We start from the raw sequence: 20652 nt of genomic DNA on the forward strand, positions 1-20652 counted from the left end.
GCAAATTCACGGTGGCTCGTCTTCTTCTTCGGCAGAGTACTCAGGGACGGGCTCTCCGTCGTTCACGTCAGTTATATCAAGATCTTCAAGTTCCTCCAAAACGAGTGTCCATTCAGGAGACTTGTACTTTCTGTTTTGTCTCTTTATTCGGTCACTCCTTTTGGAAGTACCTTCTTGTTGCTCAGCTATGCGAGCACTTCTCCTTTCTTCTGCACGTTTTTCTTCCACCGTCTTTATCCTTAGCCTCAATTTCTTGACAAATCTAGGCTCAATGTGCTTTCTTTTCTTAAGTCTTTTAGTTGGTACTTGGACTTCGTTTTCTTCTCTTGCCCTCTTGTTCATTAGTTTGCGGCAATTCTGCTTCAGTTTCTTCCTCTTCTACCTGACTAATTCCAGGGCTAGCATCTATTTCTTCTGCCTGGTTACTAATCTGGCCTTGTTCAGGACAGTTTTGTGTTTGTTTTTCAAATGTCTCTGTTTCTGTTTCCCGAACACGTTCTTCTAATCCTATCTGATCCTGTTCAAGCACTTCGATCTCTGGACTTTCTTCTGCTCAAACTATTACGCTATGTCTAGTCTGTCCCTTCCCGACATCAGGAGTCACTTGTTCTGTCCCTGTCTGACCTTCTCCTTCCTCAGTTTTGATGTGAATCTCAAGATCCTGAGGTTCTTCGCCTGTGCCTTGCTTTTCCTCACTAGTCCACTCTCTACCTTCACGAAGTCGTTCACTTGTTCGGATGGGGTCTTCAGTGAGATCAATCAATGGTATCCACTCCTCTGGCCATATGCTCGGCAGCTCGTCTTCAGCTACTTCTGGCTCAGCTTCTCGGACCCCTTCAGCAGGCTGGGCTCTTGGCAGTTCGTAATCAACTATTCCTGGGCCAACGTCTGCTGATCCTGCAGCTTGACTGGTACTGGGCTGTACGTCGTCAGTTACTTCTGGTCTGGCTCCTGCAGAGTCCTCTGCTGGACGCCCTTCTTCTTCAGGCTCTTCGTCTGGTAATACCTTCTGGGTGTGGCTGGCGTGTATCCAACGTGGAACCCCTGCACACTTTACTGCGGTGGTAGTTACCAGGATCACCTGTCGTTTCTCTCCCCACCTTGGCTCCAGGCAGCTCTTCCGAGTATGCTTCTTTATCTTTACCCAGTCTCCAGGGACCAGTTTGTGGAGAGGAGTCGTTGGATTGAGGATGGCGTCTTCTCCGATCTGGCGAGAGATAGAACGCACTTGGTCACCCAATCTCTTGCAGTATTCAAGCACCAAATCATCAGTAATACTCAACAGTTTGCTTCCTGGCACCCATGCTTGTCTCATCACTCTTCCCATAATGATTTCATGGGGACTTAGGCCTGTCTTGCGGTCAGGAACACTTCTGAGTCCCATCAGGACCAGGGGCAGGTCCTTCACCCAGGTCATGCCAGAAGCATCACACAGTTTTGCTAGTCTGTTTTTGATAGTTCCATTTATTTGTTTCACTATTCCAGAAGCCTCTGGACGGTATGCACAGTGAAGCTTTTGTGATATTCCAAAGGCCTTACAGTGTTCGGCGATCACCTCATTTTGAAAATGTGAGCCTTGATCTGATTCAAGAGTGACTGGAACCCCGAACCTAGGTATCAGTTCTTTTAGTAAACACTTAGCTACTGTTTTTGCGTCATTTTGGGGAGTAGGGAAAGCTTCCACCCACTTCGAAAATAAACAGACCATGACAAGGACATATCGCTTTCCTTCACAACGGGGCATGGTGATGAAATCAACCTGTATTCTCACAAAGGGACCCCCGGACCTCCCAATTTTTCCCAGTTCCACCACAGTTTTCTTGCCTGCGTTCATCCTTTGACATGGCAGGCACCTCTGGCAGAGGGACTCTGCTACTTTCCTGAACTTTTTACTGTAACAAGTCTGTTGGAACACTAGAATCATGGCATCCCTACCAATGTGTGATCCTTCATGTATCAATCTCGCCATTGTGCTAAGTAAGTGCCTAGGTAACACAGGCATACCAGTTGGGCCCAAAATGACACCATCCACACTTCTTGGTCTACACCCATCTTCTTTCCACTTCTCTCTCTCTTGCCAAGGTGCCGCCTGCTGCCACTCTTTCACTTCATTCCGTGTAGGCACTTCTTCAAACACTTGAAGTTGGCAGCTGGTTCCAGGCCCCCCTCGCTTTGGATTTATGATATACCGATCCCTGGTGCACCATTGGGCCACTCGATCAGCAAAATCATTTCCCAGTGATACAGTGTCAATGCCCTTCTTATGAGCAACACATTTTACCACTGCCAGTTCCTTTGGTAACTGGATTGCCTCTAAAAGGTCTTGAACAACTTTTCCATTTCGAATAGGGGTACCTGATGAAGTCAGGAACTCCCTCTGCAGCCACAACTGGCCAAAGTCATGCACAACCCCATAACAGTACTGACTGTCCGTATACACTGTTATGCGTAAGTTTTTTCCCAATTTGCAAGCTTTTATCATAGCGATCAATTCGGCTACTTGTGCAGACTTTATGTTATATAACCTGCTTCTTCAATTTTTGTTAAGGAGACTACCGCATAGGCAGCACTCAGGCCTCCTTGTTCATGCCTTAGGCATGAACCATCCATAAACAATTCCATGTCATGTACAGGCAATGGTGTTTCTTTAATGTCTGGGCGTGGCTTGGTGTTGAATTCTGTTAAGTCAATGCAATCATGCTCATCATCCACCCCACCTTCCATATCCATGGGGTCGGGGAGTAAAGTGGCAGGGTTTAGAATACTGCACCTAACAATGTTTACATTTGCAGCACCCACAAGAATGCTCTCGTATTTAGTCAGCCGACTAGGGGTGAGATACTGAGTTTTTGTTCTGGTCAGTAAAATTACCACTCCATGTGGAACATACACAGTTACAGGATGTCCCATGACAATGGACTCACTCTGTTCTAAACTTGCGCAGGTAGCAGCTACTGCTTTCAGACAACCTGGTAATCCAGCAGCCACTGGATCCAGGGTGGCAGAGAAATATGCCACAGGCCTTCTGGTCGTGCCATGTTCTTGCGTTAGGACTGACAATGCACAATTATCTCGAGTGTCACAAAACAGGGCAAATTCCTTGGAATAGTCTGCCATTCCCAACGCAGGTGCTGTACACCGACAATCTCTCAGTTTTGTGAAGGCTGTTAAGCTTTCACCATCCCATTCTACAACATCTGGTGTTCCTCTCTTGGTCATTTTTATCAGGGGCCTTGCTAGGACTGCAAATCCCAGAATCCACTGCCTGCAGTATCCTATCACTCCCAGGAACATTCTGATTTCCTTCTGAGTACGGGGTAACTGCATCTTTTGAATTATTCTCACTCTTTCTGATGTTACTTTCCTGACGCCTTTTTCTATCTGGTGCCCCAGATATTTCACTGATTTTGCACAGAACTGTAATTTCTCAGGGGCCACTTTATGTCCCTTCTCACTCAGGTGATTCAGTAGGGCAATGGTGTCAATCACACAATCCCTATGACTTTTAGACGCCACCAAGAGGTCGTCAATGTATTGCACTAAGACAGAGTTCCCAGGTAAGACCAAAGTTTCCAAACATTTTTTCAAGATCTGATTAAAGATAGAGGGGCTTTCTGTGTACCCTTGAGGGACCCGGTACCAGACATACACGTGACCATTGAAGGCAAATGAGAAAAGAAATTTGCTATCTGGATGCAAGGGAATGGAAAAGAATGCATGACATAGGTCTATCACAGTGAACCACTCAGCATCCCAGGGAATCTGATACAGAATCACTGCTGGGTTCGGGACAATAGGGCAGCAGGGGACCACTATCTTGTTGATTTTACGTAGGTCCTGCACTACCCTGTACTTGCCACTAGGCTTCTTGATGCCCATAATCGGTGAGTTACATGGGCTACTCATTACTTCCTGTATGATGTTTCCTTCTAACAATTTCTGTATTTCCAGTGTGACACCTGCTCTCACTTCTGCATTCATTCTGTACGGTTTAGTATTGGGGTATACTGCATTGTCCTTGATTGCTATCTGGATGGGGTCCACATTTTTCATTAACCCTACATCTTTCCCAGTAAAGTCCCATACCTCCGGCTTCACTGCTTCTTGGAGTTCTTGGGGCAAGTCCTGCATAGTCATTCGTTTAATTTCTGAGTCAGGTCTGATCAGCATTAATTTATAAATGCCATCTTCATCTCGGGTCTGTATTTCAACACCCTTTGGTGTGCAAAAGATGGTACAGTTCATTTTGCACAGCAAATCACGTCCCAGTAAGTTCACTGGACTGGTGTCACAAACGACAAATCTATGCATTTCCTTAAAGTTTCCAATTGAGATCTCCATGGGCTTGGTAACAGGAGTACTAATCAATTGATTAGATACACCCACTACTTGGATGGCTTCTCCCGAGAGGGGTAGGTTTGGAACGTCCACTGTTCTCACAGTAGAACGGGTAGCGCCAGTGTCCAACAGAAAAGTGACATCATTTCCGTCAACCTTTCCTTCAATGTATGGTCCGGACTGGTCTACCGGCAAGGAGGCGCCAAGTACGCACTCCTCGTCCTCCCCTCTCAGGCCCCGTCAGTACTGGTCATCACAAAGGAAGGTATCGTTTAACAAATACTGCGAAGTTGCTGCATTTCTGTTCTCATTGCTTTCCCAGACTTCTACCTCATCACCCTCTGCTTGTTTTCCCTTGTATACTTGCTTTGGTGCTCGGGGCACCTGAATCGTTTTTACCTGTGGTTGAGTCTTTCTTGGTCTTTCTTTCTGCGTCTGTGGAGTTAAATCAGGTGTTTTGGGGTTATCGTCTGGCAAGTAAGGACACTCGTTTCGCCAGTGTCCAATTTCGCCGCACTGATGGCAGGGAAATTTCTTCATAGCCTCTTCCCTGCTCATTTTGGGCCGGGGCTTACCTCCTCCCCCACCCCCAGGACCTTGGTTCTGAGTGTTTTTGACCATATTACTCAACTGTTTTTCCTGCTGTTCTGCGAGCTTCACTTGAGCCCACATAACCTTCTCCTTAAGGGCCTTTTTCTTTTCTGCCATCTCGTCCTCGCAGTATTTTGCATACCTGAGGACCTCGTCTATCTTTTTGGACTGCCAACAAATTTTGTTATCTTTTATCCACTGACAAATTTCGGGCCTTAAACCATTTACAAACCTGTAAATAAAATGCGTCATATCCTTCATCTCGATGTTATCTATACCACTGTATGTTTTGAACACCTGCAACAGCCTTTCATAATAGGAGTGCACTGTCTCGTCTCGTTCCTGCGTTGTTCTATCTATCCTGGTCCAATCTGTTTCCTTTGCTGGCACTTTTGCTTTCAAATGCTGAATTACTTGTTCATATTTTTTCATCACTTCAATTGATGGCTCCCCTGTGTTAGAGTCCCTCGGGTACTCTTCACTAGGCCATGCTATGGCTATTTTACACTCGGTCCATAGATCGACCGGGACCACAATGTCGAAAAACCCATCCAGGTCTTTCCACAGGCATTTTCGCACCTTTACGAACCTTTCCACCTGCCGGTACCAGTCAACTGGCTTTTCACGCAATTTGGGGAAATCGTTAGTAAAGGACACAATATCCTGTCTGGACCATGGAACATGCACATACCTCCCACCTGGTACTTCTCGCATGGGACATAACATTTCGGGCTTGTCTACTTCTCTCAAAGGGAACTCAGGGGTCGCTTGTCTGGATCGAGCCTCATCTTTCTTTCGCGCCCACCTTGTTTCCCACCTTTCCACGTCTCCCCATTTTTGCAAAATTGCTAGCAACTCTTTAATCTGCAACTTTTTCCCTGACACATTCAGATTCTCTATATCTTTGTCTGAGAACTCAGCTCGGTATGGTTTTTGCAAGGGCTTGGATCTTGAAATATCTACCCCCATACTAGCTGCAGTGTCTGTCAGCTTTTCGTGGAGCACTCTGGTACTTCTGGTAAGGCTTTTACACATAAACAGCAACTCTTCTTCAGAGTAGGTATTCAATCTGTCTAATCCCACATTTCCTGCCATTAATTCCTCTAGTTCTACCCTCAGTTTGTAGAGGTCTAAAGGTTTCGTTTGCGGAGTCTGTTTTTCTAATTCACGACTCCAATTCTCAATTTCTTCCGGAGTTACCAAAGAGACACTCCTAGTACCTGATGCTGACTCCATTTTAGTTTCTTTCGCATTAAAAGGATTATGCCTCTTCTGCACTCCCTTCCCTGTCTGTTTGCTTGGCAGGTCCAAGAACGCAACTTCAGACTCACACTCACTGGACTGATCATCTATTATTATGGGTTCTTGTCTCGGTGGGGCCATGATTGGGTTCATAACTGGAGGGTTTGGACTTCCCTGATTATTCCCATACAACGGAACCACTGGCCCGATTGTTACCGGAATAGTCAAAGCCTCAGGACTGGTATTTAACTGGGATATTTTCTGAATTATTTCTGTTCTCTGTCTGGCTAGAACCTCTTGCTCCCTTTCTTCCAGTATCCTTCCTAATGTTCGGTCAGGCATTATCTGTGGGGTCAGGTGAGGAGTAAAACTCTGGGCAGTAGGATGCGTTTCACTTGGTCCCCCACCATAACAAAGTTCCTGTGCCAAATGTTCTGCGCTCTTCCCCATATGGAGGCTGTAAAAAGGGCACTCCTGAACTTGATGGTTTTTCTTCATTCTCATAAAGAGGTCTGGGATAAAACATTCTCTCACTGGAATATTTTTCTTCCTTGCTCGCGGGCAGTCTAGGATATATATCTCGTACCTCCGCGGGTCTGGGATTCTCAAAATAGGGCAGTACATGGCCACCTCCCCCCCTACATAGGGATCTGTCCTCTTCCTTAATAGGTGGATGCTGGGGATTCTCTCCTGCACTGGAAGGTCGGGCTCCCTCATTATAAGGGGGCGGGCTTCGCGTAAAAATGTCATCTAGAAATTCATCGTCTGACTCCTCACGGGCTCCCCAATGCTTAGTCTTTTCTGTCTTTTTCTCTCCCGCAGAAGGGTTACACGCTGGCATCATGGGAAACAGACCCTCAACAATCATACTCTGTCTCCACTGTTTCATCTTTTTATCCCTGGTCTCTTGTTTCAGCCTGGGGTACCATTTGGTCAGACCTTTGTCCATCCGGGGTTTCTCTCTTTCAAAAGCCTCAATCTCCCATTCCTCTAATGCCTCATACTGCGTTAGTCTCGGTCTGGGATGCAATTCATTCATTCGGGTTCTCAGATTAAATAAAATCCTACCATTGAAAGTACCGTCTAACGGAAAAGCCAATATTCCGTCATCTTTTGTGTACTTTGCCCAATTTTCCAACCACACACAGGTATTGTACCCCCTGTCAAACATCATAAAAGAGGCGGGAGTATTTGGTGGTGGAATAACAACGCCCTCTCTGGATTTAATCGGTTTGTCCGTTTTGAAATAATTCTTTACCCTATTTACAAGGGACATTTTTCTCTTGGTTCCGTACATAATATCGTATCTATTGGCTTTCCACTGATCCCTTTCAAACCCTTGGTTTCTCGGATCGGGTCTAGTCTCTGGACTATACGAGTGCCACATACGATTTCTACGCTTAACTTTGTTTACAAAGTTACCTCCAATCAGAACGCGTCTTGCAATTCTGTGCGACCAATGGGGTGCACACGTTCAAATAATTTAGACCAATGGGTGCGCGGCCCCTTCGTGAGACAGTTCTCACTCTCCGGCGCTTCACCCCTCCTTTACAATTCCAGCCCCGCTACCCGCCCGCTGCTTCTACCAATCCCAGCGCGGCACGGGGTGACGTCAGAGACGCTTCGCGGCTGACTCCCTCCCTTCACAAGGTAACGGAAACTTTCTTTCTTTCTAAAAGTGCTTAGTGCTTGGTTATTTTACAACGAATACACATTCGCCACAGTGCTCAAGTGTCTAGACAGGAAAGATTTCTTTCACTGCAAGTAAACTATTTACTTTTCACACGCTGCGGGTAGATCTCTTCCGCCTACCCTTCACCCTAGCATCAGTGAACCTGTTATTCCCCTAAACTCATCCACTTCTCCGGGATATATCCGAGTCTAAGGTTTCCCAGCGGACCCCTCTGCTTTCACCCAAGCTCCGAGGAACCTGCTACTCTTCCGATGTGACCCTTACTAGGCCACTATGGGAATTTTGCCAATGAACCTCGTTACTGACATTTATTCACGCACGTATTCAGAAAAAACCCTAGTTAGTGCTTCCCGGTTATCCTAACCTGCACCTAACTTTCCTTAAGCCTGCGACCTCAAGGCAATGGATTCTATTCACCACTTGCCTTTTCAATTCCCCGGGGAGTTCGGACAACAATGAACGAGACGGTTTACAAACGCATGGATTAATACATATAACAATATAAGGACAAGAATAACAATGATAAAACAATTCATAAATTCAAAGCAGCGTATTCTCAAGAGAATGATCAGGTCTCTCGGAATGGCCGCTCTTTTAGCAGCATCAATATACTAGCAGCTACCGACTTAACTAGTCTAACTAGTCCTGCCTAACCTTTAACTAGTCCCTAACCATCCTCTGGCTACCAGAAAAACTGATAGAGCGCGCGAGGTCACCCAACCAATAATTTCGCCGCTTTCGGCTTCGGGCCCATATATTTCAATTCACCATATACATTGATCAGGTGACTTCACGGGCTCTACCAATTTGTGTGTATTCCCTACTGTAATTACTCAGTGTACCCGACTTACCATCCACCGCCACGGGTACCTATGACCACAATAGATCAGGGAGCTAGCTGTAAAGGAAAGGCAGCAAAGTATACCAACCCAAATAACATTCAAAATACTTTGTAAAATGACCACGGACAACTGGAAGTTTTAAAATCTTTATCTAGAGTTCGTTTTCTTCTAACATGAGATTCACAAGAATAAGGCAATCAATAACCAAGATAATGAAGAGTACATAACTATAGAGAAATAAAGTCAGGGTAATCATTGAATTACTAATATGAGATGCATTTAGGGCAAAAGTTCTTTGGACAGTTTAAGTAAGGCCGTTCTAGACCATATCAGGAAATGACAAACTGCAATGCAAAATATGATTTCTAACAGGTAGGGTAACATGGGAACACGTTATGGAAATATGCAAATGACTTTACGTTTCAATAATTGCGGTAAAAGCATGGAAAAATCAACATGTGCAAAGGTGTGTCTTTATTAAAGCAAAGACAGAAAATAGGAAGGTGCAAGTTCAAAGAGTTTAGAGCAATATTTACCTAGACTGGTGTGGAAACCAAACCCTGGCCACGGGTCAGTTAAGGACAGGAAACCCTCAAGGAAGGATACCCCTCAATGGACAGCAGGTGCAGAATAGACACCCAGGACAGGACAGGATACCCTCAGATTAGGAATCAGGACAGGACCTCAGGACAGGACAGCAAACCCTCAGGACAGGACCGCTCAGGACAGGACCGCACCCGCAGTTTGGAAGCAACGCCTGCGCTCCACCCTCTCTGCAGCTATCGATCAAGACCCCGATTGGGTCAGCGAACTCCCAGAAAAGTGCTTCGCCAGCACTTTAAGGTTCAGTAGAACCTTAGTCTATGGTCAATTTCGGACAGAGTGCTCCGCAGCTCTCTGTATCTTCAGTCACCTATTGAGTGCGTTGGGTCAGTGACAGGTCAGCTAAACCAGACAAGTCGGACAATTCCCTAGGTGAACCCAGGGTAGATATACAGTTTGGGGACAGTGTACCACCCCCCAATGTTGCAAAGTGTCAGAATCCCTCAATTTGGATTGGTCCTAAGGTAGGATTTGGGTAACACACCAATCATAACACACTATTTGGATGCCTAATTTACATCTCTGGGTACCGCCTAGCGAGATTGGGGTTCCCATGAGAAACTGCGCAGAATACAGGCAAAGAATACATTTTTGCAACATAATGGAACAATATAGTGATGCTGCGGGGCGAAGGTGCTGTTTCCCAGGCTTGCTTCTGGTATCAACCTTCTTTGGCAGCAATTCAATGCCAGGATGACTTTTGTCGAGTCTGCGCACAAGTACCCTCCAAGATGGCTTTCGGCTCAGTCAGACCCCCATTCCCCGCAGTACATGAAAAGTAAGCGAGAACAAATTAATACATTAGAAATAACATTATGAAAACACATCACAGGGTTTGTACTTTCAACTTATCACTAAGAAATATACTTATGCAGTCTAAATGTTAGCTACATATAAACGAGTACAAGAGCAGTGGCACGAGCAGTACCACGTTACTGGCAAAGCTATGTATTACGCATGCGCATTATTTTCCCTCCAAACCTGCAGACACATCAGGACACGTGAGTGTGGCTGACGCATGCGCAGTAACTAAATACAAGCAGCGGCCATTTTTATTGACTCAAATAAGTCGTTTTAGTGAAACACATAGGCAAGCGTCGTGGACCTTGTTTAAACATGAAATAAACGTAAGTAAGACGTACAAATTATTACCTTGTTACACATACACGAGGTTCATGACAAAAGCAAGTCGCAAATGCGAAGCTTTGCTTCATCAGTAGCAGGGTAGAAGCTAAGGGCGAAGCAGACTACAGAGTTTTAGTTACACCCAAAATCCCTTCAGTACTTCCAACAACAAGTATTTGCAATGCAATAGGTCTCACATTTGTGAGTGTTTGATCTATTGCCTTTGTAAATAACAATGCCTTTTATTTATGTTTTTAAAAACCTGCAAATGATGCGTAAATACATACTTAGTACTTATAGTACTTGCTTATAGAAAGCAAGGCTGCTAACAAATGTGACTTTTTTACTGCTAGCCTTGCTTCTTGTAAACAAGGACTATAAGTACAAAGTGCGTGTTTACGCACCATTTGCAGATGTCCAAAACACATAAATAAAAGGTAGTGTAATTTACAATGTCAATAACTCAAAGTCTTGCAAATGCGAGACCTATTGCATTGCAAATGCTTGTTTTCTATTGAAGACTATTAGTTTACAGCACCAAGCACTTTATCCTGGAAATTACTGGATTTGATCTATGGTACTAGTCTTCTTTTAGATCACAAGCCCATTTCTATCCTTTTTTAATGTTAATTAATGTATTGATATAATCGCCCTTGTACATTGTGCATATTGGTGGATGTGCTGCCCTGTTATTATTTAAACTAAATCAAATAAAATGAATTTCAATTCAATGGAATCAGACCAATGCTGATATAGGTTCCCTTTTGTTGGTGCTCTTGTTGATGACCGGTTTCCGGAGCGTAAGTGGGTTTCCCCACGAGGGCCTCTCTGGCCAGTTCCCATCGAACATCTATGTCGCTTTGACTTTGAGCCATGGGTATGGCAACTAGACAGCAGCTGAAGTTATTGTCCTGGAATGTTAATGGGTTGGGTGACAAAATTAAGAGGGGTGTGGTTCTCCAATATTTAAAGCGACATTCTCCTGATGTTGTCTTACTACAGGAGACCCACCTACTAGGTAATGCATGCAAGGCCCTTTCTCTGTGGCGTTTCCACTTGGCTGCCCATTTGGCCTTTGGCTCTTGATCCTGGGGAGTGGGCATACTGGTTCGAAGGTCGTTCCCCCTGACTGTTGATTCTGTCCATACAGATGCTCTGGGTAGATTTGTTGCCATCTCAGGGACGTGGAAGGGATGCACGCTCAACCTTGTCTCGGTCCATGTCCCACCAGGCTTGCACACCCAAGCCTTTGCCAACCTCTGCGCTCTCCTTCGCGGTCTACCTGACAGCAGATTACTAATGGGGGTGACTTCAACTCCATCGTCTCGGACACCCTTGATCGGTGGCCCCAGACCGACTTGCCACCCTCCCGTAAGCGGATCCATGGCTTGTTGAGCGCGATGGGCCTTGTGGATGTTTGGAGATGCCTGCACCCGACTGACCTCCAGAACACCTATCTCTCGGGGCGCCATCATAGTATGTCCCGGATCGATTACATATTGACTTTAGCGCATCAACTCCACACTGTCAAGGACATACAACATCTGGCCATGGGGAATATCTAATCATGCACCAGTCCAGTGTCAGATAGAGGTGGGTGTACCAATGGTTGGTCGGGTGGCCCGACCAACTCCTGGCATCTCCTGAACCCCTCCATCAGGGATAAGGTCCTGAGCGAGTCTGAGCTTTATTTTCAGGAGAACGAGGGGTCGGTGGACTCCTCATCGGTACTATGGGAGGCCTACAAGACGGTTATTCGGGGGTGGGGGGGATGGTTTTGGCACAGGTTGCAGGGGAGCGTAAAGAAAGTGGTGCAGCATTGGTGCATCTGGAGGGAGAAATTCTAGATTCAGAAAATACAGTCCGCACACAAGACTCTGTGGAAACGCGTCAGAAACTCTGCATTAAAATCAAGGAATTCTCTGACTTGGCTATGGAGGCCGCAAAATCACATCATAGGGTCACATTCAGTCGAATTTGTGACATCGGTGAAAAGGCGGGCAAGCTGTTGGCCTGGTTAGATCGCAGGGACAGGGCCCAGCACGTGGTGGTGAAGATAGAAACAGACTCACAGTTCTGTCTCACTGCATCACGGGAGATAGCGAACGCTTTTGGCCATTACTATCAGACACTTTACACGTCTCACTCGGTGCATTGTGAGGAGGAAGCTGCCTCTCTCCTACGTGATATCTCGTTACCACTCCTTACGGAGGAGGAGGGTGCCGACCTCGATATTACAGTGCCAGAGATCCAGAAAGCCATACACGACCTGCGCGGGGGAAGGCATCGGGCCCGAACGGTCTTCCTATAGAATTGTTCAAAATCACGGTGGGCACGACAGCGCGCTTCCTTGCTGAAATGTATCGGGACCGTAAGGAGAGGGGTGTCCTTCCTGAGGGCCAGAGACTGGCCACTATTGTTGTTATTCCCAAAGCGGGTAAGCCGGCCAACAAGTGTTTGTCTACCGGCCAATCTCATTGCTCAATTGCGTAGATCCTAGCGAAGGTTCTGGCCACTCGTCTGCTCAGGGTCCTCACCCGCTTGGTCCATCTGGACCAATCGCACTTCTTGCCCGCAAGAAACACCTCACTCAACCTGCCCCGGCTCCATGGAGTGCTCTGCCGGGTAGACACAAACAAAATCCGAGAGGATGCAGTCTTAGTGTCCTTGGACGTGGAGTCAGCTTTTTATACTATCGAGTGGCCCTACATGTTTGCTGTACTCCGTAAACTGGGGGGTTGGATCAGAATTTACCAATTGGTTGCGGCTTCTGTACAGTCATCCGCTCGCACAGGTGAACAATAGGAAATCCCCTGTTTTCGGTCTCGGTAGAGGCACCAGACAGGGTTGTCCCCTGTCCCTGCTTCTTTTTGCACTGGCCCTGGAGCCCCTGGCGGTGCGGGTCCGACAGTGCAACACTTTTAGGGGTCTTTGGTGGACGCATGGCTGGGAGGACCGCATTTCGCTATACGCGGATGATATCTTACTAAACCTGGCCTCCCCAGCGGCGTCTTTAAATGTGGTCCTGGACATCTTCAGTGTCTTTGGCAGATTCGCGGGGTATAGGATAAACTAGTCTAAATCGGTGCTCTATATCCTGTATAGTGGGCGGCCTGCGCTTCCCCGTGGTTGTCAGCTGAGGATGGCTGTGGATGGCTTCAAATATCTGGGACTCGAAGGATCTATCTAGATTTTATGAGAATAATCTCCAACCACCCCTGGTGCATCTTCAATTGGAGGTTCAGCACTGGAAGTCGCTCCCCTTGACCCTTCTGGGGCACGCAGGTCTGTTCAAGATGATGTCCCTTCCCAGGTTTTTATACGCATTGCAGAACACTCCACTTCCAGTTGGCGCTTCATATTTCCGGGCCATAGACGGTATCGTTCGCGATTTGCTGTGGGAGGGGAAAACACCCTGTATTGCTATGCACAATTTGACGCTGGGCTGGTTTTATGGGGGTATCGGGCTCCCCAACATTAAAAAATACTATTGGGCCTCGCAACTCGAAGCAATCAATCAGTGTACGTATAGGTCACAGGACGACCCGGCCATTCGTATCGACAGGTATCTCCTCTGGAGGGGCAGCTTTGAAGGCGCCCTATACACGCGGCCACTGAGACCAGACCTGTCCGGCCTGACCGGACATGGTGTGCATGTATGGAGGGCAAACACTATGAATCTGGGATGGGAGGGCAGGCTCACGCAGGCCACACCACTCTGAGACTTTGATAAATTGGGTAGACTGATTCGCTCGAAGGGCTTTGACAAATGGGGCCTTATAGTTAGTTCCAGGGTGGGCGACCTTTGGAAAGCGGTGAGGTGGGTTCCTTTTCTCAACTGCAGCAAGAGTTTGAACTCGCCCAATCCGAATATTTCAGATATCTTCAAATTAGACACTCCCTGTATACGGCTCTTCCCGAGGGTAGCACCCTCCCTGAATCTTCCCCACTTGAAGACAGGATACTGGATGGCGACATGCCAGAAAAGGCCCTATCCCTTACTTACAAAAAGCTTGTTAATAATACGACTGACCCCCTGACCCGTCTACAAGCTAATTGGAGCAGGTCTCGATGATGAGGAGTGGCAGGCGGCAGTGGCCTCTCCACGTGAGGTGGCCATTTCCTCTTGGTTTTGTTTGATTCAATTGAAACTTCTCCACAGATCCTACTTGTCTGGGCCTCTGCTGGTTAAAATGGGCTACGCTCTAGAGGGTGACTGTGTTCATCACTGTGGACAGGAGGGCACATTCATGCACACACTCTGGGAATGCGCAATAATCCAGAGATACTAGGAACGGGTGGTGCTCTGTATGGAAGAAATACTTGAACAACAGGTCGACTGTAATATCAAGCTGGCATTGCTGAATGTCTGGGGCCCTACAGAGTTGACTTCCAAAGAACGCACATGGGTCACGCTTGGGCTCATGGTCGCCAAAAGGAATATTGTATGGCTGTGGAAATCTCCGAATCTACCTAAAATTTTTGACTGGGCCAATGATATGGACTGGTGTATGGTGACAGAAAAGTCCATCTATGAAACCAGGGGGTGCCCAAATAAGTGGTCGCAAATATGGAGACAGTGGAAAACTTATAGGGAGGAGATTTGTCAGCCGCCTAGATCTGGGGAAGCCACTGAAGGGGAGCTACGACATTGAGAAATGATTATTGTTGATTACCTGTTTGATACATGCACTGCCAGGAACCTTCTTAAGTATAATATGCATCTGTTTGCCAGCTGCTTTCATTATGTAACGTGCCTGTTTATTTTTTGCAATAACAATTAATACATTTAAAAAAAAAAAGAATAGCTGCCTGGACTCAACAACATTAAAATGAAGTGGTTCTAACGGCGGGATAGGCTCCCCCTCTGGTTCCAACCTCTCCAACTCACCATCACTGTACATTCCCCCCAGAAATTCTGCCCACTGGTCAGGGGCTACTATACAGTCTGTATTAGTGTTTCCAGTCTCCGAATAAAACGGGCTGTTCATCACCGCCCAGAACATCTTACTATCCGAGTAGGTGCTTGCTTGACCGAGATCCCTCCAAGCCCTTTCCCTGATAGCTCTCTTCCTCTCCTGAGTGGCCTTCTTATAGTCAGCCCTGCATGCCCTGATCTTACTCACATTTCTGGGTTTTTGTTTAAGGGCCAGTACTAAGTTATTATGGGTGGTAGAACAGGTACCATCAAACCATCTCATCGGTTTGGATCCGTTGCCCTGCATGGGATAGTTAAGTTAGTGGCTATCTGATTGGTCAGTATTTCAAAGACGTCTAATACCGCTCCATCCGACCCAGTGCTGTCCATACATATTGAAACCTTGGCTGTGCACTTCACGTACAACTTACCTAAAAACTGTTCAGGCACCACTTTCATCCATTTCAGTCTGTGTGACTGGTCCTTAGTGCTAATATCACGGGTAGAGAGACCCCTACTCTCAACCTTATAAAAGGCAGATGAGTATAACAAGTCGAGTGTAAGGGGATTATGATCACTATAAGTGCTCCAGGAAACATTCATACTACAGACCGCAGGAGCTAAAGATGCAGAAATAATTACAAAATCAATAATCCTGGAGCATCCTCTAGGGGTAAAAGTGGGGATAGGAGAATTCACCCCGTTTGCTCTAAACAATACAAATTATTTGCAGCAAGAAGCCCCTCTAAGAGTATGCCCGACTCTGCATGTTCAAAATGGGTAAGAAATAGACCGTCCCCAGGGGCCTTATTTAAAATACAGTCCAACTTGCACAAATGTATATTAAAATCACCCAGAATTAATATCTCAGAATAAGTAGGTTTCCATTTTTTATATGCATCAACAAAACCTTCCAAGGAAACTAAATGTTAATTTGCAAAAAGTCTAGTAAAATAATTATAGAAGTTTATTACAAATAGCGGGTGGTGATCCTTAAAAATCAGCTGTACTGCCAAAATATGGGGAGATTGACACAAAGTGGCTCACTTTGTAGCCTAAGTCGAGAGAAACCAATAGGAGAAGACCTCCCCTTGCGCGCCCTGACGTGGAGCGGACTGCATGCTTAACGTAGGAGGTAAAACCATCCAAGTGAAAGCCTTCACCTGTATCCCATGTCTCTTGTAGTGCAGTTATTTGGCAGCCTTGGAATGTCCTACACCAAAGAGCGTCACCCCCTTGGTCCCAATGCCTTGTACATTCCATGCGAGTACCCTCAAGCTGGCGGGATCTATCATAGGGGATGTTACACTAGGGGCAGAAACAAAATCAGGCTTCTCAAGTGGCATTATATTGCCGACTCCTATGGGGGCAGCCTAGGATGCGAAGCACTAACAATTTCTGGGCAGATGACTCTGCTAGCAGATGGGGCAGGATCTGGGCTCACAAGTAAGGGGATAATATTGGCACGCATATCTTGCAATCTTAGCCCCATTGGTTCTTCCTCAAGTGATGATTGTCAATCTACAGCATCCAGTCCCTGTGAGCTACGCATGGGTCCATTCCTATTTGACAGGGTTACGGTCGGACCAGAGCTCTCAGTTGGTTTGGTTTGGTCATTATAGATGCCTGCAGACATGGGCTTTTTGATGGAGCAAAATTAGTGGGCGGGTAGAAGTACTGGGGGGGGGGGGGTATCCTGATCAGTGTTTTAGAGCTGGCCTTCAGCTCACATTCCATCAAACCATCAACTTTTATAGGATATCGCATATTGTCTATCACACAGTCACCCCCAATATTTTTCCCCACCCTATGGCACACCCAGCCCACTCTTCTAGCCATAATAATGTCAGAGGATATTCGATGGCCATTCACAATGTTCGTGTGGCATCAATGTGTAACCTTGTGTACCAAGTCCAGTGTAGTTTCTTTAGTCCCCCTTGTAGTTGAAGGGACCCCCACCAAGACTACTGCCAAGGGTGCAGCCGCTGGGGGCAGATCCATGATCTCTTAACTATTCACCAATGACTTATCAAGGTAATTGGTAGCAGTCACATTAGGTACATGCCCCCTTAACAATGGCGCCCCTCGCAATGGAACTGATTGGACCATCTTCCCTAACTGCGTCGTAGAGTGGGATCACCAGATGACTTATTGGTCGTACTCGAGAACCTGGCCTTTTTTGTTACCCATTGCTCCTGGGGCCCAGTATTTTGCGTATTTTGAGAATATTGTGGTTCAGAGGGCATCCGAGTTGAACAACCTGGGACCACTGATTCATCCACTGTGTTTATGCCCTCGTCCCCTCTATCAGGCATCTGTAGTTTGGTGTTCCCGACAGTGCCAGAGTGACCACCCGCCACGGACTCCCCTACAATGAGTTGAGAGAATATTAATGGGAGAGCAGCATTGAGTCTTGTAACCAACCCTTCCAACTTTTCCCGTATAGCCCTTAAGAAATTTTAAAATAAGGATTCCAGTTAAAAGTAGGTCAGTGATATGTTTTAGATCAGACTCAGTTGGTGTTGCAAGACGTTCGGGCAGAGGATTACAAATGGGTCTTTTACAGCCTACTTTCTTCCTCTTGGTAGGAGGGCTGGGCAAGGGATCCTCCGCCAATCCCATAGCTGTCTCTAGCGGAGGATCTATTAGGACTATATTGGGCTTGGGAGCTGACATTGGCCCGGGATTGGCTCTTTCTACTCCATAGCTGTCAATAGTGGTTGTGTGTGGGTAGATTTACCTATCGCCAGCGACAGCTTTCCTTCAGTAAGATCTATCTCCTTAGAGATAACACTGGCCGCCCTTGTTAAAATGTTAATAAAAGAGTCAATAGCCTTTGTATTGTTGCCCCCACTCCTCCAACTGTTGTTTTTCTTTTGCCCATGATTGGATAGTTAGCAATTATATGTACTTACTAACTGGGAAGGAGTATAAAAACAAGCATTTACAATGCAATGGTCTCGGCATTATTAAAGGTGGAGCTATTGGCATTGCTCATGACATTTTTTTTTTCTAAATCATAAATAAATGGCAGTCATTTACATTGCCAATAGCTTAATCGTTAAATAAATGGCATTGTCATTTACAATGCCAATAGCTTAACCGCTCGCAAATGCATGACCGATTGCATTTACACCCACACAGAGCCACACACACAAAGCCACCCACACACACATACAGAGCCACACACAGAGCCACACAGAGCCCCACACACACAGAGCCCCCCCCCCCACACACAGAGCCCTACACACACACAGAGAGCCCTACACCCACACAGAGCCCTACACACACACAGAGCCCCACACACACCCAGAGCCACATACACACCCAGAGCCACATACACACCCAGAGCCACATACACACCCAGAGCCACATACACACACAGAGCCACATACACACACAGAGCCACATACATACACAGGAGAGCAAGCACAGCCAGGGGGCAGGGGAGCAAGCACAGCCAGGGGGCAGGGAAGCAAGCACAGCCAGGGGGCAGGGAAGCAAGCACAGCCAGGGGGCAGGGAAGCAAGCACAGCCAGGGGGCAGGGAAGCAAGCACAGCCAGGGGGCAGGGAAGCAAGCACAGCCAGGGGGCAGGGAAGCAAGCACAGCCAGGGGGCAGGGAAGCAAGCACAACCAGGGGGCAGGCGAGCAAGCACAGCCAGGGGGCAGGGAAGCAAGCACAGCCAGGGGGCAGGCTAGCAAGCACAGCCAGGGGGCAGGCTAGCAAGCACAGCCAGGGGGCAGGCTAGCAAGCACAGCCAGGGGGCAGGGAAGTAAGCACAGCGAAAAAAATGCGCACCTTGGTAGAGGGCTTAAACACAAAGGAAAAAGTAGTATCTAACACAAGCATTTACAATGCAACGGTCTCGCCTTAGCAAAAGTTAGAGCTATTGGCATTGTAAATGACAATTTTTTTATTTTTAGGTGTTGGTTTTGAAAAACGATAAATAAATGGCAGTCATTTACAATGCCAATAGCTTAATCTCTCGCAAATGCGAGACCTATTGCATTTGCACCCAGACACACACAGAGAGCCACATATACACACACACAGCCACACACACTGTCCCACACACTCACTGTTCCACACACTCACTGTCCCACACACTCACTGTCCCACACACTCACTGTCCCACACACACAGTCACACACACACACAGACTGTCTCACACACAGACTGTCTCACACACACACTTTCTCACACACACACTGTCTCACACACTGTCTCACACACAGACTGTCTCACACACAGACTGTCTCACACACAGACTGTCTCACACACACACTTTCTCACACACACACTGTCTCACACACTGTCTCACACACACACTGTCTCACACACAGACTGTCTCACACACAGACTGTCTCACACACAGACTGTCTCACACACAGACTGTCTCACACACAGACTGTCTCACACACACACTTTCTCACACACACACTGTCTCACACACTGTCTCACACACAGACTGTCTCACACACAGACTGTCTCACACACATACTGTCTCACACACACACTGTCTCACACACACACTGTCTCACACACACACTGTCTCACACACACACTGTCTCACACACACACTGTCTCACACACACACTGTCTCACACACACACTGTCTCACACACACACTGTCTCACACACACACTGTCTCACACACACACTGTCTCACACACACACTGTCTCACACACAATGTCTTGCACACAGTCACACACACACTGTCTTGCACACACTGTCTTGCACACACTCTCACATACAGTGTCTCACATACAGTGTCTAATTTGGGGTTCGCCCACTTAGAGCGGTTTATGGAGCACAGTGTTTGTGATGACTCTCCCCCCCCCCCCCCCCTAGATGCACAGACACAGAACAGGCAGGAGACACATTACTTGAAAAAATAAACAATCCACTCTCCTGAACCATCAGAGTCCACCCTTAAAAAGCTGGAGGTGACCACCCAGCAAGTAGCCAGAGGGGGACCCCGAAGCTTACCTTGGTCACAGTGCAGGTGGCTTAGAGTCCGGGTCCCTTGAGGGGAGGGGCCGGGGTGTGCCCCTCCTGCAGAGTCACTGTGCTCCAAAGAATGATACAGATCCAATAAAGGGGTGCAAGGAATCCTGGTGTCTCCAGCAGCCGGGCCTCTCAGAGAGCCCCTGTGAAACCTGCCCCTAGAGACTTTAGCCAGGCCTCGCAAGATCTCAATTATACAGCTGATGAATAGCCACCTTTGTGTCCCCCCAGCACCCTCCAACTCCTCACCTCCTTCTGGAGTCTAGATAGATATTTTCATACATCTTCC

At 47.0% G+C, this 20652-nt stretch overlaps 1 protein-coding gene across 1 annotated transcript in view; it reads right to left on the bottom strand.

The window, feature by feature from the left end:
- The window catches only part of LOC144752974 (E3 ubiquitin-protein ligase TRIM39-like), a 411520-nt gene that overhangs the window by 62438 nt on the left and 328430 nt on the right, over positions 1 to 20652 (bottom strand). Inside the window, exon 6 of the mRNA XM_078640783.1 lies at positions 307 to 333. Coding sequence (XP_078496909.1) covers positions 307 to 333 — 27 coding nt within the window. The remainder of the gene's footprint in view (positions 1 to 306; positions 334 to 20652) is intronic.

The sequence above is a fragment of the Lissotriton helveticus genome, chromosome 5_1 (genome assembly GCF_964261635.1).
Source record: "Lissotriton helveticus chromosome 5_1, aLisHel1.1, whole genome shotgun sequence".
NCBI lineage: Eukaryota > Metazoa > Chordata > Amphibia > Caudata > Salamandridae > Lissotriton > Lissotriton helveticus.